The 19,104-nt window shown below is 46.2% G+C and overlaps 1 protein-coding gene across 3 annotated transcripts in view; it reads right to left on the reverse strand.

Annotated features, from left to right (window-relative positions):
* ITPR3 (inositol 1,4,5-trisphosphate receptor type 3) overlaps window positions 1-19,104 on the reverse strand; it is a 251,892-nt gene that overhangs the window by 60,200 nt on the left and 172,588 nt on the right. For all 3 annotated transcript variants that reach the window (XM_030220428.1, XM_030220427.1, XM_030220426.1), the window contains exons 20-29: window positions 17,455-17,599; window positions 16,312-16,459; window positions 15,736-15,932; window positions 12,385-12,514; window positions 11,100-11,157; window positions 8,092-8,257; window positions 7,102-7,263; window positions 6,642-6,716; window positions 4,670-4,795; window positions 2,546-2,668 (exon numbers count right to left, since the gene is read on the reverse strand). In XM_030220428.1, the coding sequence (XP_030076288.1) occupies window positions 2,546-2,668; window positions 4,670-4,795; window positions 6,642-6,716; window positions 7,102-7,263; window positions 8,092-8,257; window positions 11,100-11,157; window positions 12,385-12,514; window positions 15,736-15,932; window positions 16,312-16,459; window positions 17,455-17,599 (1,330 nt within the window). The remainder of the gene's footprint in view (window positions 1-2,545; window positions 2,669-4,669; window positions 4,796-6,641; window positions 6,717-7,101; window positions 7,264-8,091; window positions 8,258-11,099; window positions 11,158-12,384; window positions 12,515-15,735; window positions 15,933-16,311; window positions 16,460-17,454; window positions 17,600-19,104) is intronic.

Here is a 19,104-nt window from a genome sequence, read left to right on the forward strand (position 1 = left end):
CTTAAACCGAAATACCTCAGCCCAATGAATATCTGGTCATAGTTATCCAAACCTGTCAGCATACATTTAATCCAGGGGTTCTCAACCCAGTCTTTGAGACGCACCTAGCCAGTCAAGTTTTCAGGATACCTACAATGAATATGCATGAGATCGATTTGCACACAACGAAGGTAGTGCATGTAAATCTCTCTCATGCACATTCATTGTGGGTATCCTTAAAACTTGACTGGCTAGGTGTGTCCTCAGGAATAGGTTGAGAACTTCTGATTTAGTCAACTAGGGGGTAATTTTAAAACTATGTGCTTATATACACAGAGGACACCTGATTGCCGTATATTCTACAAAGGAAGCTAGGTGCCTACTTTCCTCTCTAGAATACTACCTTAATAGTGTATACACACTCATAAGCACAGGTGCAACTTATGCCGATTATGAAGCTGGTATAAATGCTTGCCCCTAACTCCGGTGATACGTGGGTAACTTACAGCATTCTGTAAGCTAAGTGTGTAATTGTGCGCCCTGTCCTGCTCCACCCAGATACTGCCCATGTCTATGCCATCTGCAAACTACACCCCCCCACCCAACCCAATATTTAGTGGCATTTGACTGGCCAGGATCAGCATCCGGCTGGTTAAATGCCAAAAAAATGGCTATCTGCTGGTATTCAGCATGGCCAGCCATATACCGCTGAATATTGCCAGATAGCGGCTAGTGGATAGCCGGTTATATCTGGAGACATAGAGGGGAATAATCGAACGTCGCCGGCAAAATAGGTCGCCGGCGATCTATTTTGGCGGCGGCGCAACAGCTGGCCGGAACCGTATTTTCAAAAAAGATGGCCGGCCATCTTTTTTTTCGATAATACGGTGTGGCCCGGCGAAATGCCTTGGATTTCGCCGGGTTTGAGATCGCCAGTTTTGTTTTTCCGCGATAATGGAAAAAACTGCCGGCGATCTCAAACCCGGCGAAATCCAAGGCATTTGGCCGTGGGAGGAGCCAGCATTTGTAGTGCAATGGTCCCCCTCACATGCCAGGACACCAACCGGGCACCCTAGGGGGCACTTCAAACATCTTTTATAAACAACCAAATTAGCTTCCAGGTGCATAGCACCCTTCCCTTGTGTGCTGAGTCCCCCAAATCCCCCCCAAAACCCACTGCCCACAAGTGTGCACCATTACCCTAGCCCTAAGGGCTGAAGGGGGGCACCTACTTGTGGGTACAGTGGGTTTTGGGGGGTTTGGGAGGGCTCAACATTACCCACCACAAGTGGAACAGGTAGGGGTGGGGATGGGCCTGGCTCTGCCTTTCTGCAGTCCACTGCAACCAAGAACAACTGTTCCAGGGACCTGCATACTGCTGTCAGGGTGCTGGGTATGACATTTGAGACTGGCATACAGGCTGGCAAAAAAGGTTTGTATTTTAATAATTTTAGTGTGGGAGGGGGTTGGCGACCACTGGGGGAGTAAGGGGAAGTCATCCCCCATTCCCTCCGGTGGTCATCTGGTCAGTTGGGGCACCTTTTTGAGGCTTGGTCGTGAAAATAAAAGGACCAAGTAAACCCGGCAAAATACTGCTTATCGCCGAGTTTTATTTTTCCATTATCCGCGAAAGCCGGCCATCTGGTAGCCACGTCCAAGCCTGCCCATGTCCCGCCTTCGCTTCGCCGCCAACACGCCCCTTTGAACTTTCGCCGGCGAGGCGAAGGGAAAGCGGCGAAGCTATCACAAATGTAGCTTTCAATTATACGCTTTTCGCCGCTTTTGCGAAATCGCTGGCCATATCCCGATTTGTGTCGGGAAATAGCCGGCGATTACTTTTGATTATAAGCTGGATAACCGACTATCTGCCAATTTTTAAAATGTGACAGAAAATACTGAGGAGCTGGACTGGATGCCAAGAGAGATATGTTTCAGTTCAGTTTTCAGTTCTCTATCTCCACTTGCTGGTCAATGGACACAACTATCCACAGGTTCCTGAACAGTGGGAAGCTACATAATGAAAATATGTTTTGGGATCTTGCCAGGTACTTGTGACCTGAACTGGCCACTGTTGGAAACAGGATACTGGGCTTGATGGACCTTCAGTTTGTCCCAGTATGGCTTATGTTCTTATGTAATACGTTTTCCTCCTATGTGCTGATGATAAACACAGCTGGTGTCCAATCCTGTTAGGCCAGACTCTGAAAGACCTAGAAGGGCTCAAGCAGCTGTTGTGTGAGGACAAGAGAAGGGATTTAGGGTTTGTCCTCACATGATATGTCCTCTTGGTGGATTCTTTTTTAACACAAGGAAAGCTTTTAGACACCTATTTTAGAGAAGCAGATATCACATTAGGTCACCTCAACAACTAGGCTGAAAAAGGCCAAAGTCTGGATGCTGGGTGGAAGAGCATTCCCTGGTTCTATGTGATTAGAACTGGGGAAGTTCCCAACTTTCTGAGGATGAGCCGGGGAAGAGGCTGCTTCTCCTCATCCTTCCAGCACAGATGCTATGTAAGGCTTCCCTCACTCCCCCTGCTCTAAGTGAGGCCCCCCCCCCATCTTACCCCTGGCGTGAGGAACAGCTGGAGATGCTTGTGCAGCAGTGCTTGGTTTTCAAGGTTTCCAGCACAGAATTTCTGCAGGAACTGATGAGTGTATCTCAGGATTTCCAACATCTTTGTGTCACTCTGAAAACAGGAGGAGAAAGGAATATAAGGGCTTAGTGTGACCAGCAGAAGATAAGGATGGAGAGCAGGCTCTTCCTTTTGAACTGTGTAAGAACTGCACTGGGTATGGGGCGGGGGGTTCCAAAGAGTCCTGCGTTTGCTTAGGGCTAAAATTGCATAGTGGAACCTGGTGCTGTACAAGTTCGCAACATCAAATGTAGATCCAACCAATGGTACTTGACACCTCACTCTATTAAATAATTGTTAAATATTTCTTATTTATTTATATAGAACTCAAAAAACCCAAGTGGTGACAGTCAGAACCTCTTCTGATATTAAATAACCACTGGTTAGTCATCATCAGTCAAAAAAACCTCCAAATTATCAATACATTTTCCTCCATTATAAATATGGTATATTCACTTCATTTTTTTTTTTTTGGTTACATTTGTACCCCGTGCTTTCCCACTCATGGCAGACTCAATGCAGCTTACATGGGACAATGGAGGGTTAAGTGACTTGCCCAGAGTCACAAGGAGCTGCCTGTGCCTGAAGTGGGAATCGAACTCAGCTCCTCAGGACCAAAGTCCACCACCCTAACCACTGGGCCACTCCTCCACTGTTGCTACTATTGGAGATTCTAAATGGAATGTTGCTATTCCACTAGCCAATGGAGCTTAAAGTGAAAATATAGCAAGTTTTAAAGTGTCCCTTAAACAGGAGGAGAAATCCAACCTCTACAAACTTTGTCTAACAAATGGAACCTCAAACCTCCAACAAGGGACCATACCCAAGTACTTGTAACACCTTGTAGATACTGGAGTAAATTCCTATCATTGGTTCCTACTAAGAAAGGAGAACAGAAAAAAAGCCCAACCGAAAAAACTCATCCTAAGTGAGAAAACCGTATGGGTTAAAAAACTGTCCTCCTTTCTTGTATATAACTAGACACTGTAAAAGGAACACCAAAACCTAACCTAAACCCAGAACCAAACTATTTAATAGGAGACCCCTCAGAAAAGAGAGCCCTAAGTAAATTATTCAAACACTAGAGCAGTAGGGAAAAAAAACCCTACCCTGCCCTCTATTAGAAAAACTTAGAAGCCCCCCGTAGCCAAGCTTCCAAAACGTAAAAAATCTTATACTTAGCTTAGTCCCCAACTTGAAAGCTTCAAAACAAGCCTGCAAAGATGACGTATCAGGAATGCTGGCCACTAGCGATCTGCAGACCCTAAAGGGCTCCGGAGCCTCTCTCAAAATACCAAAAATTCAACGACAGGCGCCGACCCTGGGACACTTTAAAACTTGCTATATTTTCACTTTAAGCTCCATTGACTAGTTTGTAATAATTTACTTAGAGCTTGAGTTCTCCAGTAATTGTTAGATTTTCGCTATTCCACTAGCAACATTCCATGTAGAAGTCGGCCTTTGCTGATCACCAATGTGGCCACGCAGGCTTCTACGTGGAATGTTGCTAGTGGAATAGCAACATTCCATGTAGAATCTCCAATAATATCTATTTTATTTTTGTTACATTTGTACCCCGCGCTTTCCCACTCATGGCAGGCTCAATGCGGCTTACATGGGGCAATGGAGGGTTAAGTGACTTGCCCAGAGTCACAAGGAGCTGCCTGTGCCTGAAATGGGAATCGAACTCAGTTCCTCAGGACCAAAGTCCACCACCCTAACCACTAGGCCACCCCTCCTCAGTCAATACTTCATTAATGTTAATAAATATCTATGAAACATCAAAACATTTAAAGCAGGAGCATAAAAATGTTTAGAGGCACACTCATCTTGCTTTTCCCAGCAGGGTCCTGTTTCGCCCGTTGGCTTTTTCAAGGGATAACTGTGCAGCCTCTCCATCAAAGCTCTGCTCTTAAAACCACATTATACAGCAATCACTGCCAATCTGACTGCCAAGGGGTAGGGAACAGCTTTGGTTCAGGGGATAATTTGTATTCTGGGAATGTCACTTCCTTAAAAGCAGACTGCAGCAGGAACTCCAGTCTGAGCGCTCACCTTCTCGTAGGGGACCTGCAGAAGATCCAGCATCACTTTGTGTGCATCCATGTTCTTCAGCAGCCGCTGCTGTTTCTTTCGCACCTGCTCGCCAACGCCACACATCTTATTCAGACGTTCCAGGATCTGTAATAAATTGCACAGTTTGAGAGGTAAGTGAGAGTTTAAAAGTGCACCAATCACTGATCAATGTTACCCATTCTGCCTAAGGAATTGAAGACAGGAGAAACTGAGCAGACACTTCATAACAAGATCTTGCTGCAATGGAGCATCATTGTGCAATTGGTCGCTTTCAACTACTACTACTACTACTACTATTTAGAATTTCTATAGCGCTACAAGGCATACGCAGCGCTGCACAAACATAGAAGAAAGACAGTCCCTGCTCAAAGAGCTTACAATCTAATAGACACAAAATAAATAAAGTAAGCAAATCAAATCAATTAATGTGAACGGGAAGGAAGAGAGGAGGGTAGGTGGAGGCAAGTGGTTACAAGTGGTTACGAGTCAAAAGCAATGTTAAAGAGGTGGGCTTTCAGTCTAGATTTAAAGGTGGCCAAGGATGGGGCAAGACGTAGGGGCTCAGGAAGTTTATTCCAGGCGTAGGGTGCAGCGAGACAGAAGGCGCGAAGTCTGGAGTTGGCAGTAGTGGAGAAGGGAACAGATAAGAAGGATTTATCCATGGAGCGGAGTGCACGGGAAGGGGTGTAGGGAAGGACGAGTGTGGAGAGATACTGGGGAGCAGCAGAGTGAATACATTTATAGGTTAGTAGAAGAAGTTTGAACAGGATGCGAAAACGGATAGGGAGCCAGTGAAGGGTCTTGAGGAGAGGGGTAGTATGAGTAAAGCGACCCTGGCGGAAGATGAGACGGGCAGCAGAGTTTTGAACCGACTGGAGAGGGGAGAGGTGACTAAGTGGGAGGCCAGCAAGAAGCAGATTGCAGTAGTCTAAACGAGAGGTGACAAGGGTGATGCCCTATTGTTTTCCATTTGGCCCAACACCCTGGTTTTGACCACAGGGAATCACTGTGGTGGGTCCTTTGAACCGATTCAAATTGTTCAATCAAGGCACAATACAATAGACTGTAGCTGGCTTTCCTCTCACTTATTTGCAGCTAAGGAATGACAAAGTGCTCCCATTTGGGACTGATTATCTGCAGTCCCAGCTTAAACACCCCCCCCCCCCCAAAAAAAAAAAACAAATTCTATAAAGTTGCACGCACAATTTACAGTATAAGGTCTGGTATGTGTTCATTTTCCATTTGAAAGTTATGGGCACTATGACTAGGTGAGAAATTTTATAAATTGTGTCCTCACAGAATAAGTCGGAACCGGTTTGAACTGGTCTGAACTGTTTTGAATCGGTGGGAACCGGTTCTGACCAGTTTAAACCGAATTGGTATGAACTGGTCGGAACTAGTTTAAACTGGTCAGAACCAGTCGGAACCGGTTTAAACCGGTCGTAACCGCTACTCTCTGGGGTTGATGTTGCCACTATTTGAGATTCTACAAGGAATGGTGCTACTAATTGGGTTTCTGCCAGGTACTTGTGACCTGGATTGGCCACTGGTGGAAGCAGGATACTGGGCTACATGGATCATCAGTCTGATGCAGTATGGCTATTCTTATGTATGTCATCTGGGCGCCAATATCTTGCCTAACTTTGAGAAATGTTTATGCCAATGTCCTGAAACAGAGTCATAAATGAACTCACACAGTGGATCTGATTGGCCAACGCAGCATATTGCATCACAAGCAGCATCATACACATGGCATGAGTTCTGTATGAGATCACATGTGACAGGTTAACAAACTTCTAGATGAGAAACTTAAAAAAAAAACCAAAAAACATCAAAGTAAACAGAGAACTGTAAAAGAAAAGTGAATGTTGCTCCTTCCACTGTCTGCTCCAGAAACCGTAAGCAAGGATCCCTGCTTTCACTGTAACTTTACCGGGACTGTGTCACTTACCCCTTTCACTATTTGGTAGTTCTCACTACTCTTCTCACCAACAGGTTTCAAGAATCCCTCTTCATCTGTAGTGCCCTGAAACAGACAGCAGGAGAAGGAGGTGAGAGACAGGAGTAACACAGGCAGAGAAAAGAGGAATATGTGTGATAGAAACAGAAATGGAAATGATATGATTAAGAGAGTTCTGGGTGGGGTAGTGGCTCACACCACTTTCTGAAGGTCTGATTTTTTCAATTGTGGGAAGCCTTTTGCACTACCAGAGAAGAAAGGACCATAGGAATGTATCAGCTTCTGTTTCACCATTAAATTTCCAGTTCTGGGGAACAGAAGCATTTCTGCACTCATCTGGCTGAGACTTTTTAAGCAGCAGACTGGAATATATTTCTGTATCCAACCGGAATGGAGACCAAAGCCTCATCAGCTCCCACCCCACCCCAGAGATGTCTTCCCAGCTCAGTACCTCTTTCTTCTCCTTCTTGCCCTCTCCAGTCCCGCTGCCCCCTGAGATGCCCTTTTTGTCCACCCATAACTCCGACTTCTCCACCATGGTACGAAGACGATCCAGATCTGACTTTATCAGTTTGTAATTGTCAACATCCTGGGCGGAGATCAGAAGCTGAACCTGTGGCAGGGAGAGAGTGAAAGGACAAAACGAGTGAGAGAAAGAAATAAAGAGACAGAGAGAGGAGAGAGAGAGCGAAGATCATCATCCAAGGAGGGATAAAGAAAATGACAAAGGAATAATAATAGAGAGAACAGAAAGGCAAAAGGAAAAAGAGGACATGAGACAGAGAGGAAAGAGGAAGGGAAAGGTATACGAGGAAAAAAAAAAGAATAATGACTGGAAGAAAAGAAGTTAAGGAGAAAAAGGAAAGAAAAAGGGGAAATGAACGAAAAAGAACAAGAAAAAGAAAAATAGATAAGAGGAGACAGCAAAGGATACAGTCTCTCATGTCCACCAGCTCTCCACTATCATAAGGAAGGTAAAGGACAATCGACCATATACGAGAGCCCCACAAACATACACGTGTGCCTGTACATTCAAAACATTCCACAAACCCAGACACAAAAATATGGATACATGCATACCAGCAAAAGAAACATATCTATCTGTTGTATGAGAAACTTCTGTAAGATTCCTGGACCTTGCTTGGATTTCCTTGGAACAGAGGTCTGGGGATTTCTGTAGAAATGTGCTATGTCCCTTCCTGCCACCTGCATAAAAATGCACATCTCTCCTGCCTGCCACCATGTGCCTGCAGAAGGGTATGCTGCATCCCTCTCTGTTTTCTGCATAAAAATGTGTCCTAGCATCTGTTAAAAGAAGCCCATCTTAGGTGTCACCTGCAAAAAGTTGCACCTTGTCTTTGTCAGTCACTTACAAAAGATGAGCCGTGTCACTGCCTGTCAGGTCTATTCAGGTGTGATGGGTTCCTATCCCGATACCCACCTGTTTGAAGGTGTGCAGGACCTCCTGCCTCTGGCTAAAGTGTTTGAAGAGCAGTTGCAGGGAGCCAGAGATAAGTGAGGGATAGTCATTCATTGTCAGCTGAATCAGGACTCTCAGGAACATCCTTCCTCCTTCATCATCAACCTCCAACATGCTGGTGTTCTTCCTGCAAGCAGAGTCACAACCTCACAACAAGAGCAGGCAGGGGAGTCACAGCTACACAACACCACAACAAGAGCAGGCAGGGGAGTCACAGCTGCACAACATTGCATAGCATTGCAACAGGAGGCAAGGGAGTCACAACTACAGAACATCACAACAAGAAAATGCAGAAGAGTCACAGACACATATCACAGCACAGCACTACAAGTGCAAGACAGGAAGTGAGACAGGACATAGTAACACAGTAACATAGTAAATGATGGCAGATAAAGACCTGAACGGTCTCTCCAGTCTGCCCAACAAGATAAATTCATTTTACATGGTATGTAATACTTTATATGTATATCCGAGTTTGATTTGTCCCTGCCTTTCTCAGGGTACAGACCATAGAAGTCAGCCCTGCACCGGTTTTATTCTCCAAATACCGGTGTCGCCACCCAATGTCCGCTAAGATTCCATAGATCCATTCCTTCCAAACAGGATTCCTTTGTGTTTACCCCACGCATGTTTGAATTCCATTACCATTTTCATCTCCACCACCTCCCGCGGGAGGGCATTCCACATATCCACCACCCTCTCCGTGAAAAAATACTTCCTGACATTACTCCTGAGTCTGCCCCCCTGCAACCTCAATTCACGTCCTCTAGTTCTACCACCTTCCCGTCTCCGGAAAAGGTTCGTATGTGGATTAATACCTTCAAATATTTGAACATCTGTATCATGTCACCCATTTCTCCTTTCCTCCAAGGTATACATGTTCAGGTTGGCAAGTCTCTCCTCGTAAGGTTTGCAACGCAAATCCCATACCATTTTCGTAGCTTTTCTTTGCACCGCTTCCAGTCTTTTTACATCTTTAGCCAGATACGGCCTCCAAAACTGAACACAATACTCCAAGTGGGGCCTCACCAACGACTTGTAAGGGGCATCAACACTCCTTTCTTCTGCTGGTTATACCCCTCTCTATGCAGCCTAGAATCCTTCTAGCCACAGCCGTCGTCTTGTCACATTGTTTCTTCACCAACACTCCAAGGTCTCTCTCTTGAGTCGAGCTTGCTAACCTCTCCCCTCCTATTCAGTATCTCTCTTTTGGGTTTCTACACCCCAAATGCATCACTCTGCACTTCTTGGAATTAAATTTTAACTGCCAGACTCTCAACCGTTCTTCTAACTTTCGGAGATCCCTTCTCATTGTTTCTACTCCCTCCAGGGTATCCACTCTATTGGCTATCTTCGTGTCATCCGCAAAAAGGCAAACCTATCCTTCCAACCCTTCAGCAATATCTCTCACAAATATATTAAACAAAATGGGCCCCAGCACCGATCCCTGAGGAACCCCACTGCTCACCATCCTTTCCTCTGAGTGGATTCCATTTACTACCACCCTCTGCCACCTGTTGGTCAACCAGTTTTCTATCCAGTTCACCACTTTCGGTCCTAAGTTCAGCCCTTTCAGCTTATTCACGAGTCTTATGTGGGGGACTGTATCAAAGGCTTTTCTGAAATCCAAGTACATTACATCTAGTGCACGGCCCACAACTTCACAAAAGCACAGCACAATGAGTGAAGGTCACAACCACAGGACACCACAGAGAGTGACAGAAGGCAAGAGGGTAACTGCCTAACAACAGCAGAGCAAAAACAGGAAGAGTCACAACCTTACAACATCACAGTCAGAGAAGGCAGAGGAGATGCAGTCTCAAAAAAGCACAGTAAGCATGATGAGGCAGGGACCCACAATCAGAAGGAGATTAAGATTGAGCTGTAGAACAGGTAAAGTACCATCATCCAGAAGGAGATTAAGATTGAGCTGTAGAACAGGTAAAGTACCATCATCCAGAAAGGAAGGGATCAGGACCGAGGTCCACCATTAAAACTCCTTGATGAGAGTCATATAGAAGTTCTTAGGCTAGATATGATATGAGGAAAGCAGAGAGGGTATGTATCATTCTAACAACAGCCAGAAAAAGATTAAAAAAAAACAACAAAATGCAGGATGCAGAGGAACTAAAATGCCTGTGCAGGATGGCTTCCTGATGACAGCCAGACGTAAGAACTGAGGGAGAGAGGGAGTGTATGTAAGGACAGCCAGCCAGTATGAGGCTCTACAGGAATAACAGATATACAGGTGCACATTTTTATCTGTCTCATCTTTAAATCAGATCTCTCCCCCCCCCCCCCCCCCACCTCTGCCTATTTTCACTCAGTCATGCTGCCTTACATTCCGACACGTTCCCTGCGTTCCTCCAATGCCAATCTTTTGGTAGTGCCTTCCCCTCCTGGCATTTCGTTTTACCATCTCCCCTGAATCTTCCTTTAGTTTTCTTGGCCCATCCCTCTGGAATGCACTTCCATTTCATCTCTGTCAGGAGACACCTTACCCAAGGTTTAAGTCAATACGCAAAACTCATCTATTTTCTGAAGCTTTTTATTAACCTGCATTTTGTCCCCTCCCCCCACCTTGTGTGTCTCTCTCTCCATGACTTCGTTTTAGTATTGTAAACCGCAAAGCAGCCACGTTGGGCCCCATATTAAGCACATGGAAATAAATAAAATACCCATAGCTCCTCACAAGGGCAGTACAAAGCAGACTACACCTGAGTGAATTTATGCAGATAACACATAGTCTGGGTAAAGAGGGCAAGATACAAGGAGTACGAGACTGCAGGAAGTGGCTGGGGCGCCTTTAGCATGGGTAGGAAAGTGAGGAGCAAAGATGCAGCTTGGACAGCTGCAGACAGTTTTTTCAGAGGCAGGGAGCAAGCAGGCAAAAAGCAGGTAGGTGATGAAGTATTGCAAGACAGCATGGTTACTGAAATTCAGAAGGAGATGGGAAGCAGGTCACTCACCCGACACCAAACATCGACTCTGCCTGTTCCCCAATGCGATCTAGATTCAGTGAGGCATCTGTGGGGCAAAAGGTGTAGGAGTGCTCAAACTGAGGATGCATGGACAACTTATTTATAACATAATAACCTCTAATCAAAGTGTGTGGACAAGAGGATGGTTTATGAAAGACAGACCAAAAGGTAAGGGAAAATAGATTTCAAAGCAAAATGTAGCATGGTCCTCTCCAAAAGAATAGTTAGAGAGGCAGAAGTCTTATCCCTGGATCCCTAGCATACCTAATACACTCAGTGAGAGAGGCACTGGGGGTTGGGGGGGGAGAGAAGGAGAGGTGGAACAGTAGTATTGACTCTGAAGTCATGTTGTCTCCAGGATTCACTGCTGCTCACGGGGTCTGTGATGTCACACTGTACCCAGGATTTCCTGCTGATCAAAGGCACGTAATGTCACAGTCTCGGATTCCCTGCTGCTTATAGGGTTAGTGATGTCACACTGTACCTAGGATTCCCTGCTGCTCACAGAATCTGTGATGTCACAGTCTTCTAAAGAGTCACTGCTTTTACTACCACAGTGTCCTCAAGATTCCCCCCTGATACATAGCCTTTGAACAGAAGGGAATCCTGGGATAATGTGACATCACAGAATTCAAAGGGAGGAGTGTGCTGAGACCTAAAATGAGGCTGCCTCGCCTCTCCTGCAATGTATGCTGTGGCGTAGGAAGGGGGGGGCGGTGGGACGGTCCGCCCCGGGTGCACGCCGCTGGGGGGTGTCGGCGCCTCGCTGGTTCCTTGCTCTTTCTGCCCCGGAACAGGTTCCTGTTCCGGGGCAGAGAGAGCAAAGAACCAGCGAGGCGCCGACACCCCCCAGCGGCGTGCACTCGCCGGATTGGTCCTCCCGCCCGCCCCTCACCGCCTTCCAAGTATGTTCTCGCGGGGGGGGGGGGGTTGTGCTACGGAGGGGAGAGGGTGCGTCGCGCTGCACCCGGGGGGGGGGGGTGCGCAGCGGCAACCCGCCCCGGGTGTCAGCTGCCCTCACGACGCCACTGAATGTATGAATTTTATAATAATAAATGGTAAACCCTGAACTGGGAATTCTTAAAATAGACTTTCTAAAAACACATAGTTCAGGAGAACGGTTCATGCTCCCTTCAAACATTTCCCCTGTGAAGAGCATATGATATGTCTAATTTAGAAACTTCTGACAGAGGGCTACAAAGCACAGAGGGTGACTAAGCTGCATAGGAAAATGCGGGATACAAATGTTACAAATAAATAAATAAATAGTTACTTGAAGAGTCGAAGGCTGGTGCGGTGCCATCAGCACCACTGTCCTGCATGGGGTAAACCTCCACAAACTCCTTCTTGAAGACAGAGAGCAGGTAAGAAATCCTGTAGTCCAGACGCACATTCAGAATGAACTGCAAGGAGAAAGGCACAAGGGTGAGATTACAGAACACCAGGGGCTGGCCACTGGGGAAACCAAGGGTGAGACAGAAGAAGGTCATAGGGGAGGAACAAAGGTGAGACTGGACGGGACCAGGAAGGATGCACAACGAAAGAGAAATTAGGTCTTACCTGATAATTTTCTTTCCATTAGTCCTTCCCACTATTCCAGAACCTGTGGGATAGTTGTGTCCATCAACCAGCAAGTGGAGATAGAGAACTGAAAAGTGAGCTGAGACACATCTCTCTTGGCATCCAGGCCAGCTCCTCAGTATTTACGTAGGCAAGAAGTAAGGAGAAACTCAGAATACACACAACAACCTTAAACAACTCTCTAACCTAACCAGATGAGCAAACATGTGTGAACCTCTCTCATCTCTGGACACCTTGTAGAGAACAAGAAATATGCAGGAAGCACCATGCAAGGTGACAGTTGTTATTTGACCCATTACTTCATATCGACTAAACATCTCAGAAACCTGAGGTGGGCCTCTGAAATAGTGGGAAGAACTAATGGAAAGAAAATGATCAGGTAAGGCCTAATTTCTCCTTCCCACTATTCCAGAACCTGTGGGATGTTCAAAAGCACTCCATAGAGCGAGTGGGAACCTGGTGCTGCCACCCTGAGGACCAAAGCCCCAAAACTGGCTTCTGAATGTGCCACAATATCCACCCTGTAATGCTTGGAAAAGGTATGCAGCATCAACCACATCGCCGTCTTGCAAATGTCCACCAGAGACAGAAAGGTAGTCTCTACCCAGGATGTCGCTGTAAGCTTGAATGAGCCTGCAAGGCCTGAGAAACCTGCTTCCCAGCAACCAAATAAGCTGACGTGATAGTCTGCTTCAGCCATGTAGCAATTGTGGGCTTGGAATCCATGAGGCCAAGCCTCTGTTTACCAAAAAGCACAAAGTCTATCCAGTTTGCAAAACTCATTCGTGTCTTCCAGATATGAGGACTCTAACCACATCGAGAAGCTTCAAGGAAGAATATTGAGCCTCTTCATCCTCTCTACAAAAAGACAAAAGCTCCACAAATTGGTTGAGATGAAATGCTGATACTACTTTTGGAAGAAAGGAAGGAACCATGTGCAGGGAGACCCCTGCCTCTGAAAAGCGAAGAAAGGGATCCTGACAAGAGAGAACCTGAAGCTCCAAAACCCTACATGCTGATGAAACAGCCTCCAAAAATACTGTCTTTAGCATAAAATCTTTCAAGGAGGCCTTCCCGAGTGGCTCAAAAGGAGGTGACTGAAGAGCCCGAAGGACTATCAAACATATAAATGCCGAGTGACTGAACTCACTCGCAAATGCGCAGTAGAGACTTCCCACTCTGTCCCGCCCTCGTGTCAATACGTGATGACAGCGGCGGGACAGAAAGGGAAAACTGCGCTCCTCCCCCCTGAGGTCGCCGCCACCGGTAAACCCCCCCCCGCCCCGAGTCGCTGCCACCACCCCTCCACCCGGCCCGGGCCCTCTGATCGCAATTAATTCAACTTACATCGCCGCAGCACGCAGATCAGCTGAGCTCCGGTCCGCCTTCCTTCCCTGCCTGTGTCCCGCCCTCGCCGACGGTGCGTCACACGAGGGCGGGACACAGGCAGAGAAGGAAGGGAAGGCCGACGGGAGCTCAGCTAATTTGCGTGCTGCGGCGATGTAAGTTGAATTAATAGTGAACAGAGGGCCCGGGCCGGGTGGAGGGGTGGCGGCGGTGGCGACTCCGGAGGGGGGTACCGGTAGCGGCGACCTCAGGGGGGGGAGGGGGCAGCGGCGACCTCAGGGGGGGGGCCTTGGAAAACCCCCATTCCAATAGTAGCCCGTTTTAACGGGCTCAACGGCTAGTAATTAAGGTTCCACATTAGACACGGCATATGAAAGGGAGGCCACAGGAAGCTCACTTCCTGCAACTGTACGATATCCAGGTAAGCCTCAAGAGACATCTTCTGTAGTCGGCCCTTGTAACAAATCAAAGCCACAACCTGAGCTTTTAGAGAACCCAACACCAATCCTTTCTGAAGACCTGCCTGGAGAAATGCTAGGATGTGTGTGATCCGAAGGAAGAAAGTCCATGCTCAGAACACCAGCCCTCGACAGTCCTCCAGCAACCGCTGTGGCTTAGTTTCCGCCAGTCCTTTCACAAAGTTACTGAGATTGTCTCCAAATAGCCACTTGCCCTTAAAGTTTAGCTAGACATGACTTTGACATTGCATCCATTGTCCAATGCAGTAACAAGAGTTTCCAATGTACCGTGACAGCTAAAGATATACTGCAGACTCAAGCCACCAGCAAAGCTCAACTGTGAACCAGCTGACCAACTGGAACAGGAGCAAATCTCTCAGAACCAGAGGCTGAAAAGTGTGTCCATTCACCTGCTGGAGACAGAAAATACTGAGGAGCTGGACTGGATGCCAAGAGAGATACAGCTCAGTTTTCAGTTCTCTTATCTCCAACTGTTGGCTGATGAACACAACTATCCCACAGATTCTGGAATAGTGGGAAGCTACATAATGGAAGACAAAGGAGCAAGCAGTGAGGAAGGAGGGGGGGCATAAATGAGATGTGTGGGAGGAAGGGACAGTGATGGAGACACAAGGCAGAGAGGGGAGCTGTGAATGGAGAAAGTCAGTGACAGGATGGGATAGCAAAGAAGGATGTAGGGGGACAGGGCAGTGAGAAGGAAAGTGAGTGGCATGACAGGGGGGAAGAAAGGGGTGTTTCAGTTGTGAGAGGGTTTAGACCAGGTTTCAGAATAGAACTGCACAGGATGTTTTTTCAGTATTGCAGTCTATAAATAAGTTTTAATAAATACATAAAATAAGAAGAGCAGAAGGAGCAGGAAGAAAGGTGGGCACAGAGCAGGGAGAGAGCTCATAAAGAGAAGATTGGGGAGACAATGCAGCAGAACAGAATTTTGAAGGATGTCACTGTATCTCCCTGTGCTACAATTAGCTGTCTCTACAATAAAAACAAGGGTGAGAGCAATATTCCTCAGCTCTCATGCAGTGTGCTGGTCAGGAGTGCGCTTTCATTCCACACACCCCAGAGGTGTAATTTCTAAGGTATTTCTAAGGTATTACACTGGAAAGCACCCTGGGACCTCACCTGGATGATGGAAGTGCTACAAATGTCAAGGCAAGAATGCAAAGAGGAGGAGGAGGAGGAAGAGAAAGCCCCTTGTCCCTGAGAGCCCTTCAGACCTGTAGGATCTCCAGGATTTTTAGCTTGGTCTCCATCACACAGATGTCAGAACTTTGCACATTCTTGGGTTTTGGGGGTGTTTCGGAGCTGACAACGGAGCTCATGGTAGGAGCAGAGAAGATTGATTGCTTGCGGCTCAGCACCATGGTAGACATTATTTGTCCCACGCCCTGGATGGACCTTCTTACATTCTTCCCTGTGAGCCCCGCCATGCAGAGAAGAGAATTTTTTTAAAAGATGGTAAACAAGTCACAACTTTTCCGATCATGCCCCTGATGTTCTAACCTTCCATATCTTCTCCACATCTACAACTTCCTATCCTCATCTGGCAGTCTTCTACCCCAATGTATCAACATTTTCACTTTCTCTTATGCCTCATTCTCACCTGGCATCTTCCCCCATGTACTATCATCAGCCTACTTCTCCATATCCCAGCCATGTCCCACCATTACCTTTCTCTCTCCCCTAGGCCATACCCTCTCATCATGCACCACCATCATCTTTCACAACAACCTACACCCTCTATTTTATCTGACATATTATGTGCAACCTCATGCCTATCTCACCATCCTCACCTGTCACGTCATCATTAAACAAGGTTGGCAGCAACATGTGTGGGTTCTGCACACAGTCTATGATGCCCAGCAGGGTCCGTGTCAGCCTCAGAAGCTCACTGAAGCTGTAGAATCCAAAGTAGATGAGGTGACGAGCGAGACTGACAACCTGCAAGAGACAGATGGGCGGACAGTAAGCTACTGATGGCAAAGCATTGTGCACACGCAGCACTAATAAACAACATGAATATGAAGTTGCTTTCCTACACGTTGACCAATGCAATCCCCTAGATAGAAGAGCCTCTAAAGGGGGACTATAAAGCACTAGACCATGCTCAGCAGACATCCCACTGAGCACCAGTGGAAAACAGAAGGTGCCATCTAATGCTGACTGAACATAGGAAGTCTCTAATGGCATCTTTGGACCACAGGAAAAAACCATCTCTTGGAAGCATGATTGTCAGCTTCCCTTTATGTTCCCTTCTTCAATAATCGGGTGATGTAGTTGAAATCAAAACATTTCTTCTCTAACACATCCACTGAGCAGTAACAACTGGAATGTATAAGGGAGCCCCCCCCCCCCCCACCAACATCATTTTCACAGTATCACCAAACAAGGGTCCCGAGAGGCCTCATGGTGAGCTGGTGACTAGTGGGTGATGCCCCAGGTCTCCCAATTTCACAGGTCTCCAAGTCTTGAACTATGTGGCGATATTGCAAACACACAGCCTTCGCTACTAAGGCGCAAGTATGATTGCCAGCAAGCGTCCTCAGGGAATGAGGTTGGGGTCAACACCAAAAGGGAAATTCTACAATGCAGGTGACCACATTTACGCATTCATTACACGTATATGTGCATAAATGCAAGCAATCTGGCTTAGCGCTATTCTGCCAATAAGTGCATAACTTACATAGCACATATTTGCAAGGGGGGGCATACACAGAGGCAGAACAAATACATGACATAGGTGGGCCTCTCATTTATGAGAATAACTTATAGAATATTGTAAGTTATATGCGTCCTTGTCGCTGTTGGGTGCTCACACTTACGCCCCTCTAAATGAAGACCCTTAGTTACAGAAACACCCTCAACCTGCCAAGGCTGCTGTCTCTGGTATGGCTGTCCTGAGAGGGTGGAAGTGATCCCAGGACTGCAGGACTTGCCTCAAAGGTAAGCTTGTTCTTCTCATCATTGGCGAAAGGCATGGTATCATTCACCACATTGTTCAGGTAATCCTCCACAAACTCCATGGTGTTGGCAAATGTGTTCTTCTTGTCATCTCGTGAATCATTCATGTTTGAGTCGTAACTGAAAGATGAATAAACAAGGAAGAAGGGCGTAAGGGGGCAGCATTGCCTGCCTGAAGGAGAGGCTGAGAAAAAGGGGAAGAGAAAGATGTCTGTGCATGATCTGCCTCTGAAAGGAGATATGGCTTCCTAGTGCTGGGAAGGGGGAGGGGGGTACCATCCTGAGTCTTCGCCTCTCATTTGCAAAGGGATAGTTTGCTTTGGGACATTGAGAGGCCAATTTTCAAAGCCATTTATGCAGGTAGAAAACTTTCCACCTATACATAAGAATTGACTATCAAGTCATAAAACGTCCACATAGCCCGGTATCCTATTTCCAACAGTGGCCAATCCAGGACACAAGTACCTGGCAGAATCCCCAAGAGATTCCACGTTAGATATCCCCAGGGATAAGCCGTAGCTTTCACCAGGTCTATCTTAATAACAGTTTATGAACTTTTCCTCCAAGAATTTGTCCAAATCTTTTTTTAACTCAGCTACATTAAATGCTTTAACTACATCTTCTGGCAATGAGTTCCAGAGCTTAACTATTCATTGAGTGAAATAATATTTGTCCCTATTTGTTTTAAAAGTATTTTTATGTTACATCATAGAGTGTCCCCTTTTCCTTATGCTTTTGAAAACAGTAAATAATTGATTTTCATTTACTCATTCCAGGATTTTACAGGCCTCTATCAAATCTTCCTTCAGCCGTCTCTTCTCCAGACTGAAGAGTCCTAACTTCTTCAGCCTTTTCTAAAATAAGAAGAGTTCCATTCCCGTAATCATTTTGGTCGCCCTTCTCTGTATCTTTTCTAATCCTGTTATATCTTTTTTGAGCTGCAGCAAGCAAAATTACTCACAAACCTCAAGCTGCAGTCACACCAACAAGCGATACAGAGGCATTATAATCATCTTTGTTTTATTCTCTAATAATTCCTAACATTCTGCTTGCATTTTTGGCCATTGCACAATGAGCTGAAGATTTCAACATGTTGTCCATGATGACACCTAGATCTTTTACTTGGGTATCGACCCTGGGCAATTCTATAACTGTTGTTTTTCTGGGGCCCCCCCTGTTAGACCTCTTTCTGACTCCGTCACACGGGGGACTAAAGGTACTTAGTTCATATATCAGGTTCTGTATAGTTTTTCTAACCTCCATTGTCACCCAATCATAAGAGGGTGGCATTAGGAGCCATAATTGAAAACTAATTCCCATAACTACTGCTTACTGTTTTTCTGGGTCTAGGTATATTCTGGGCCATTTATGTTCCCACATAAATCTTATTAAACATCTGTCTAAGTTTCTGCAAAGACTGAGTGTCACTTGTATATGATCTACCTTGTAGGCTAGATGTAAGGTAAGGAGAAGATAGAATCAATAACAATAAAGACAGAGATAGGTTTAGATAGATAAGTACATTTTATTTCTTACCCAAACACAAGTCTTCAAGTTGATACAAATACAGACATCAGATTCTGGTTTCAGCCGCACAGGGCTTCGCCGTCTGACAGAAGCTTTGG

Source organism: Microcaecilia unicolor, chromosome 12 (assembly GCF_901765095.1).
Source record: "Microcaecilia unicolor chromosome 12, aMicUni1.1, whole genome shotgun sequence".
Classification (NCBI taxonomy): domain Eukaryota; kingdom Metazoa; phylum Chordata; class Amphibia; order Gymnophiona; family Siphonopidae; genus Microcaecilia; species Microcaecilia unicolor.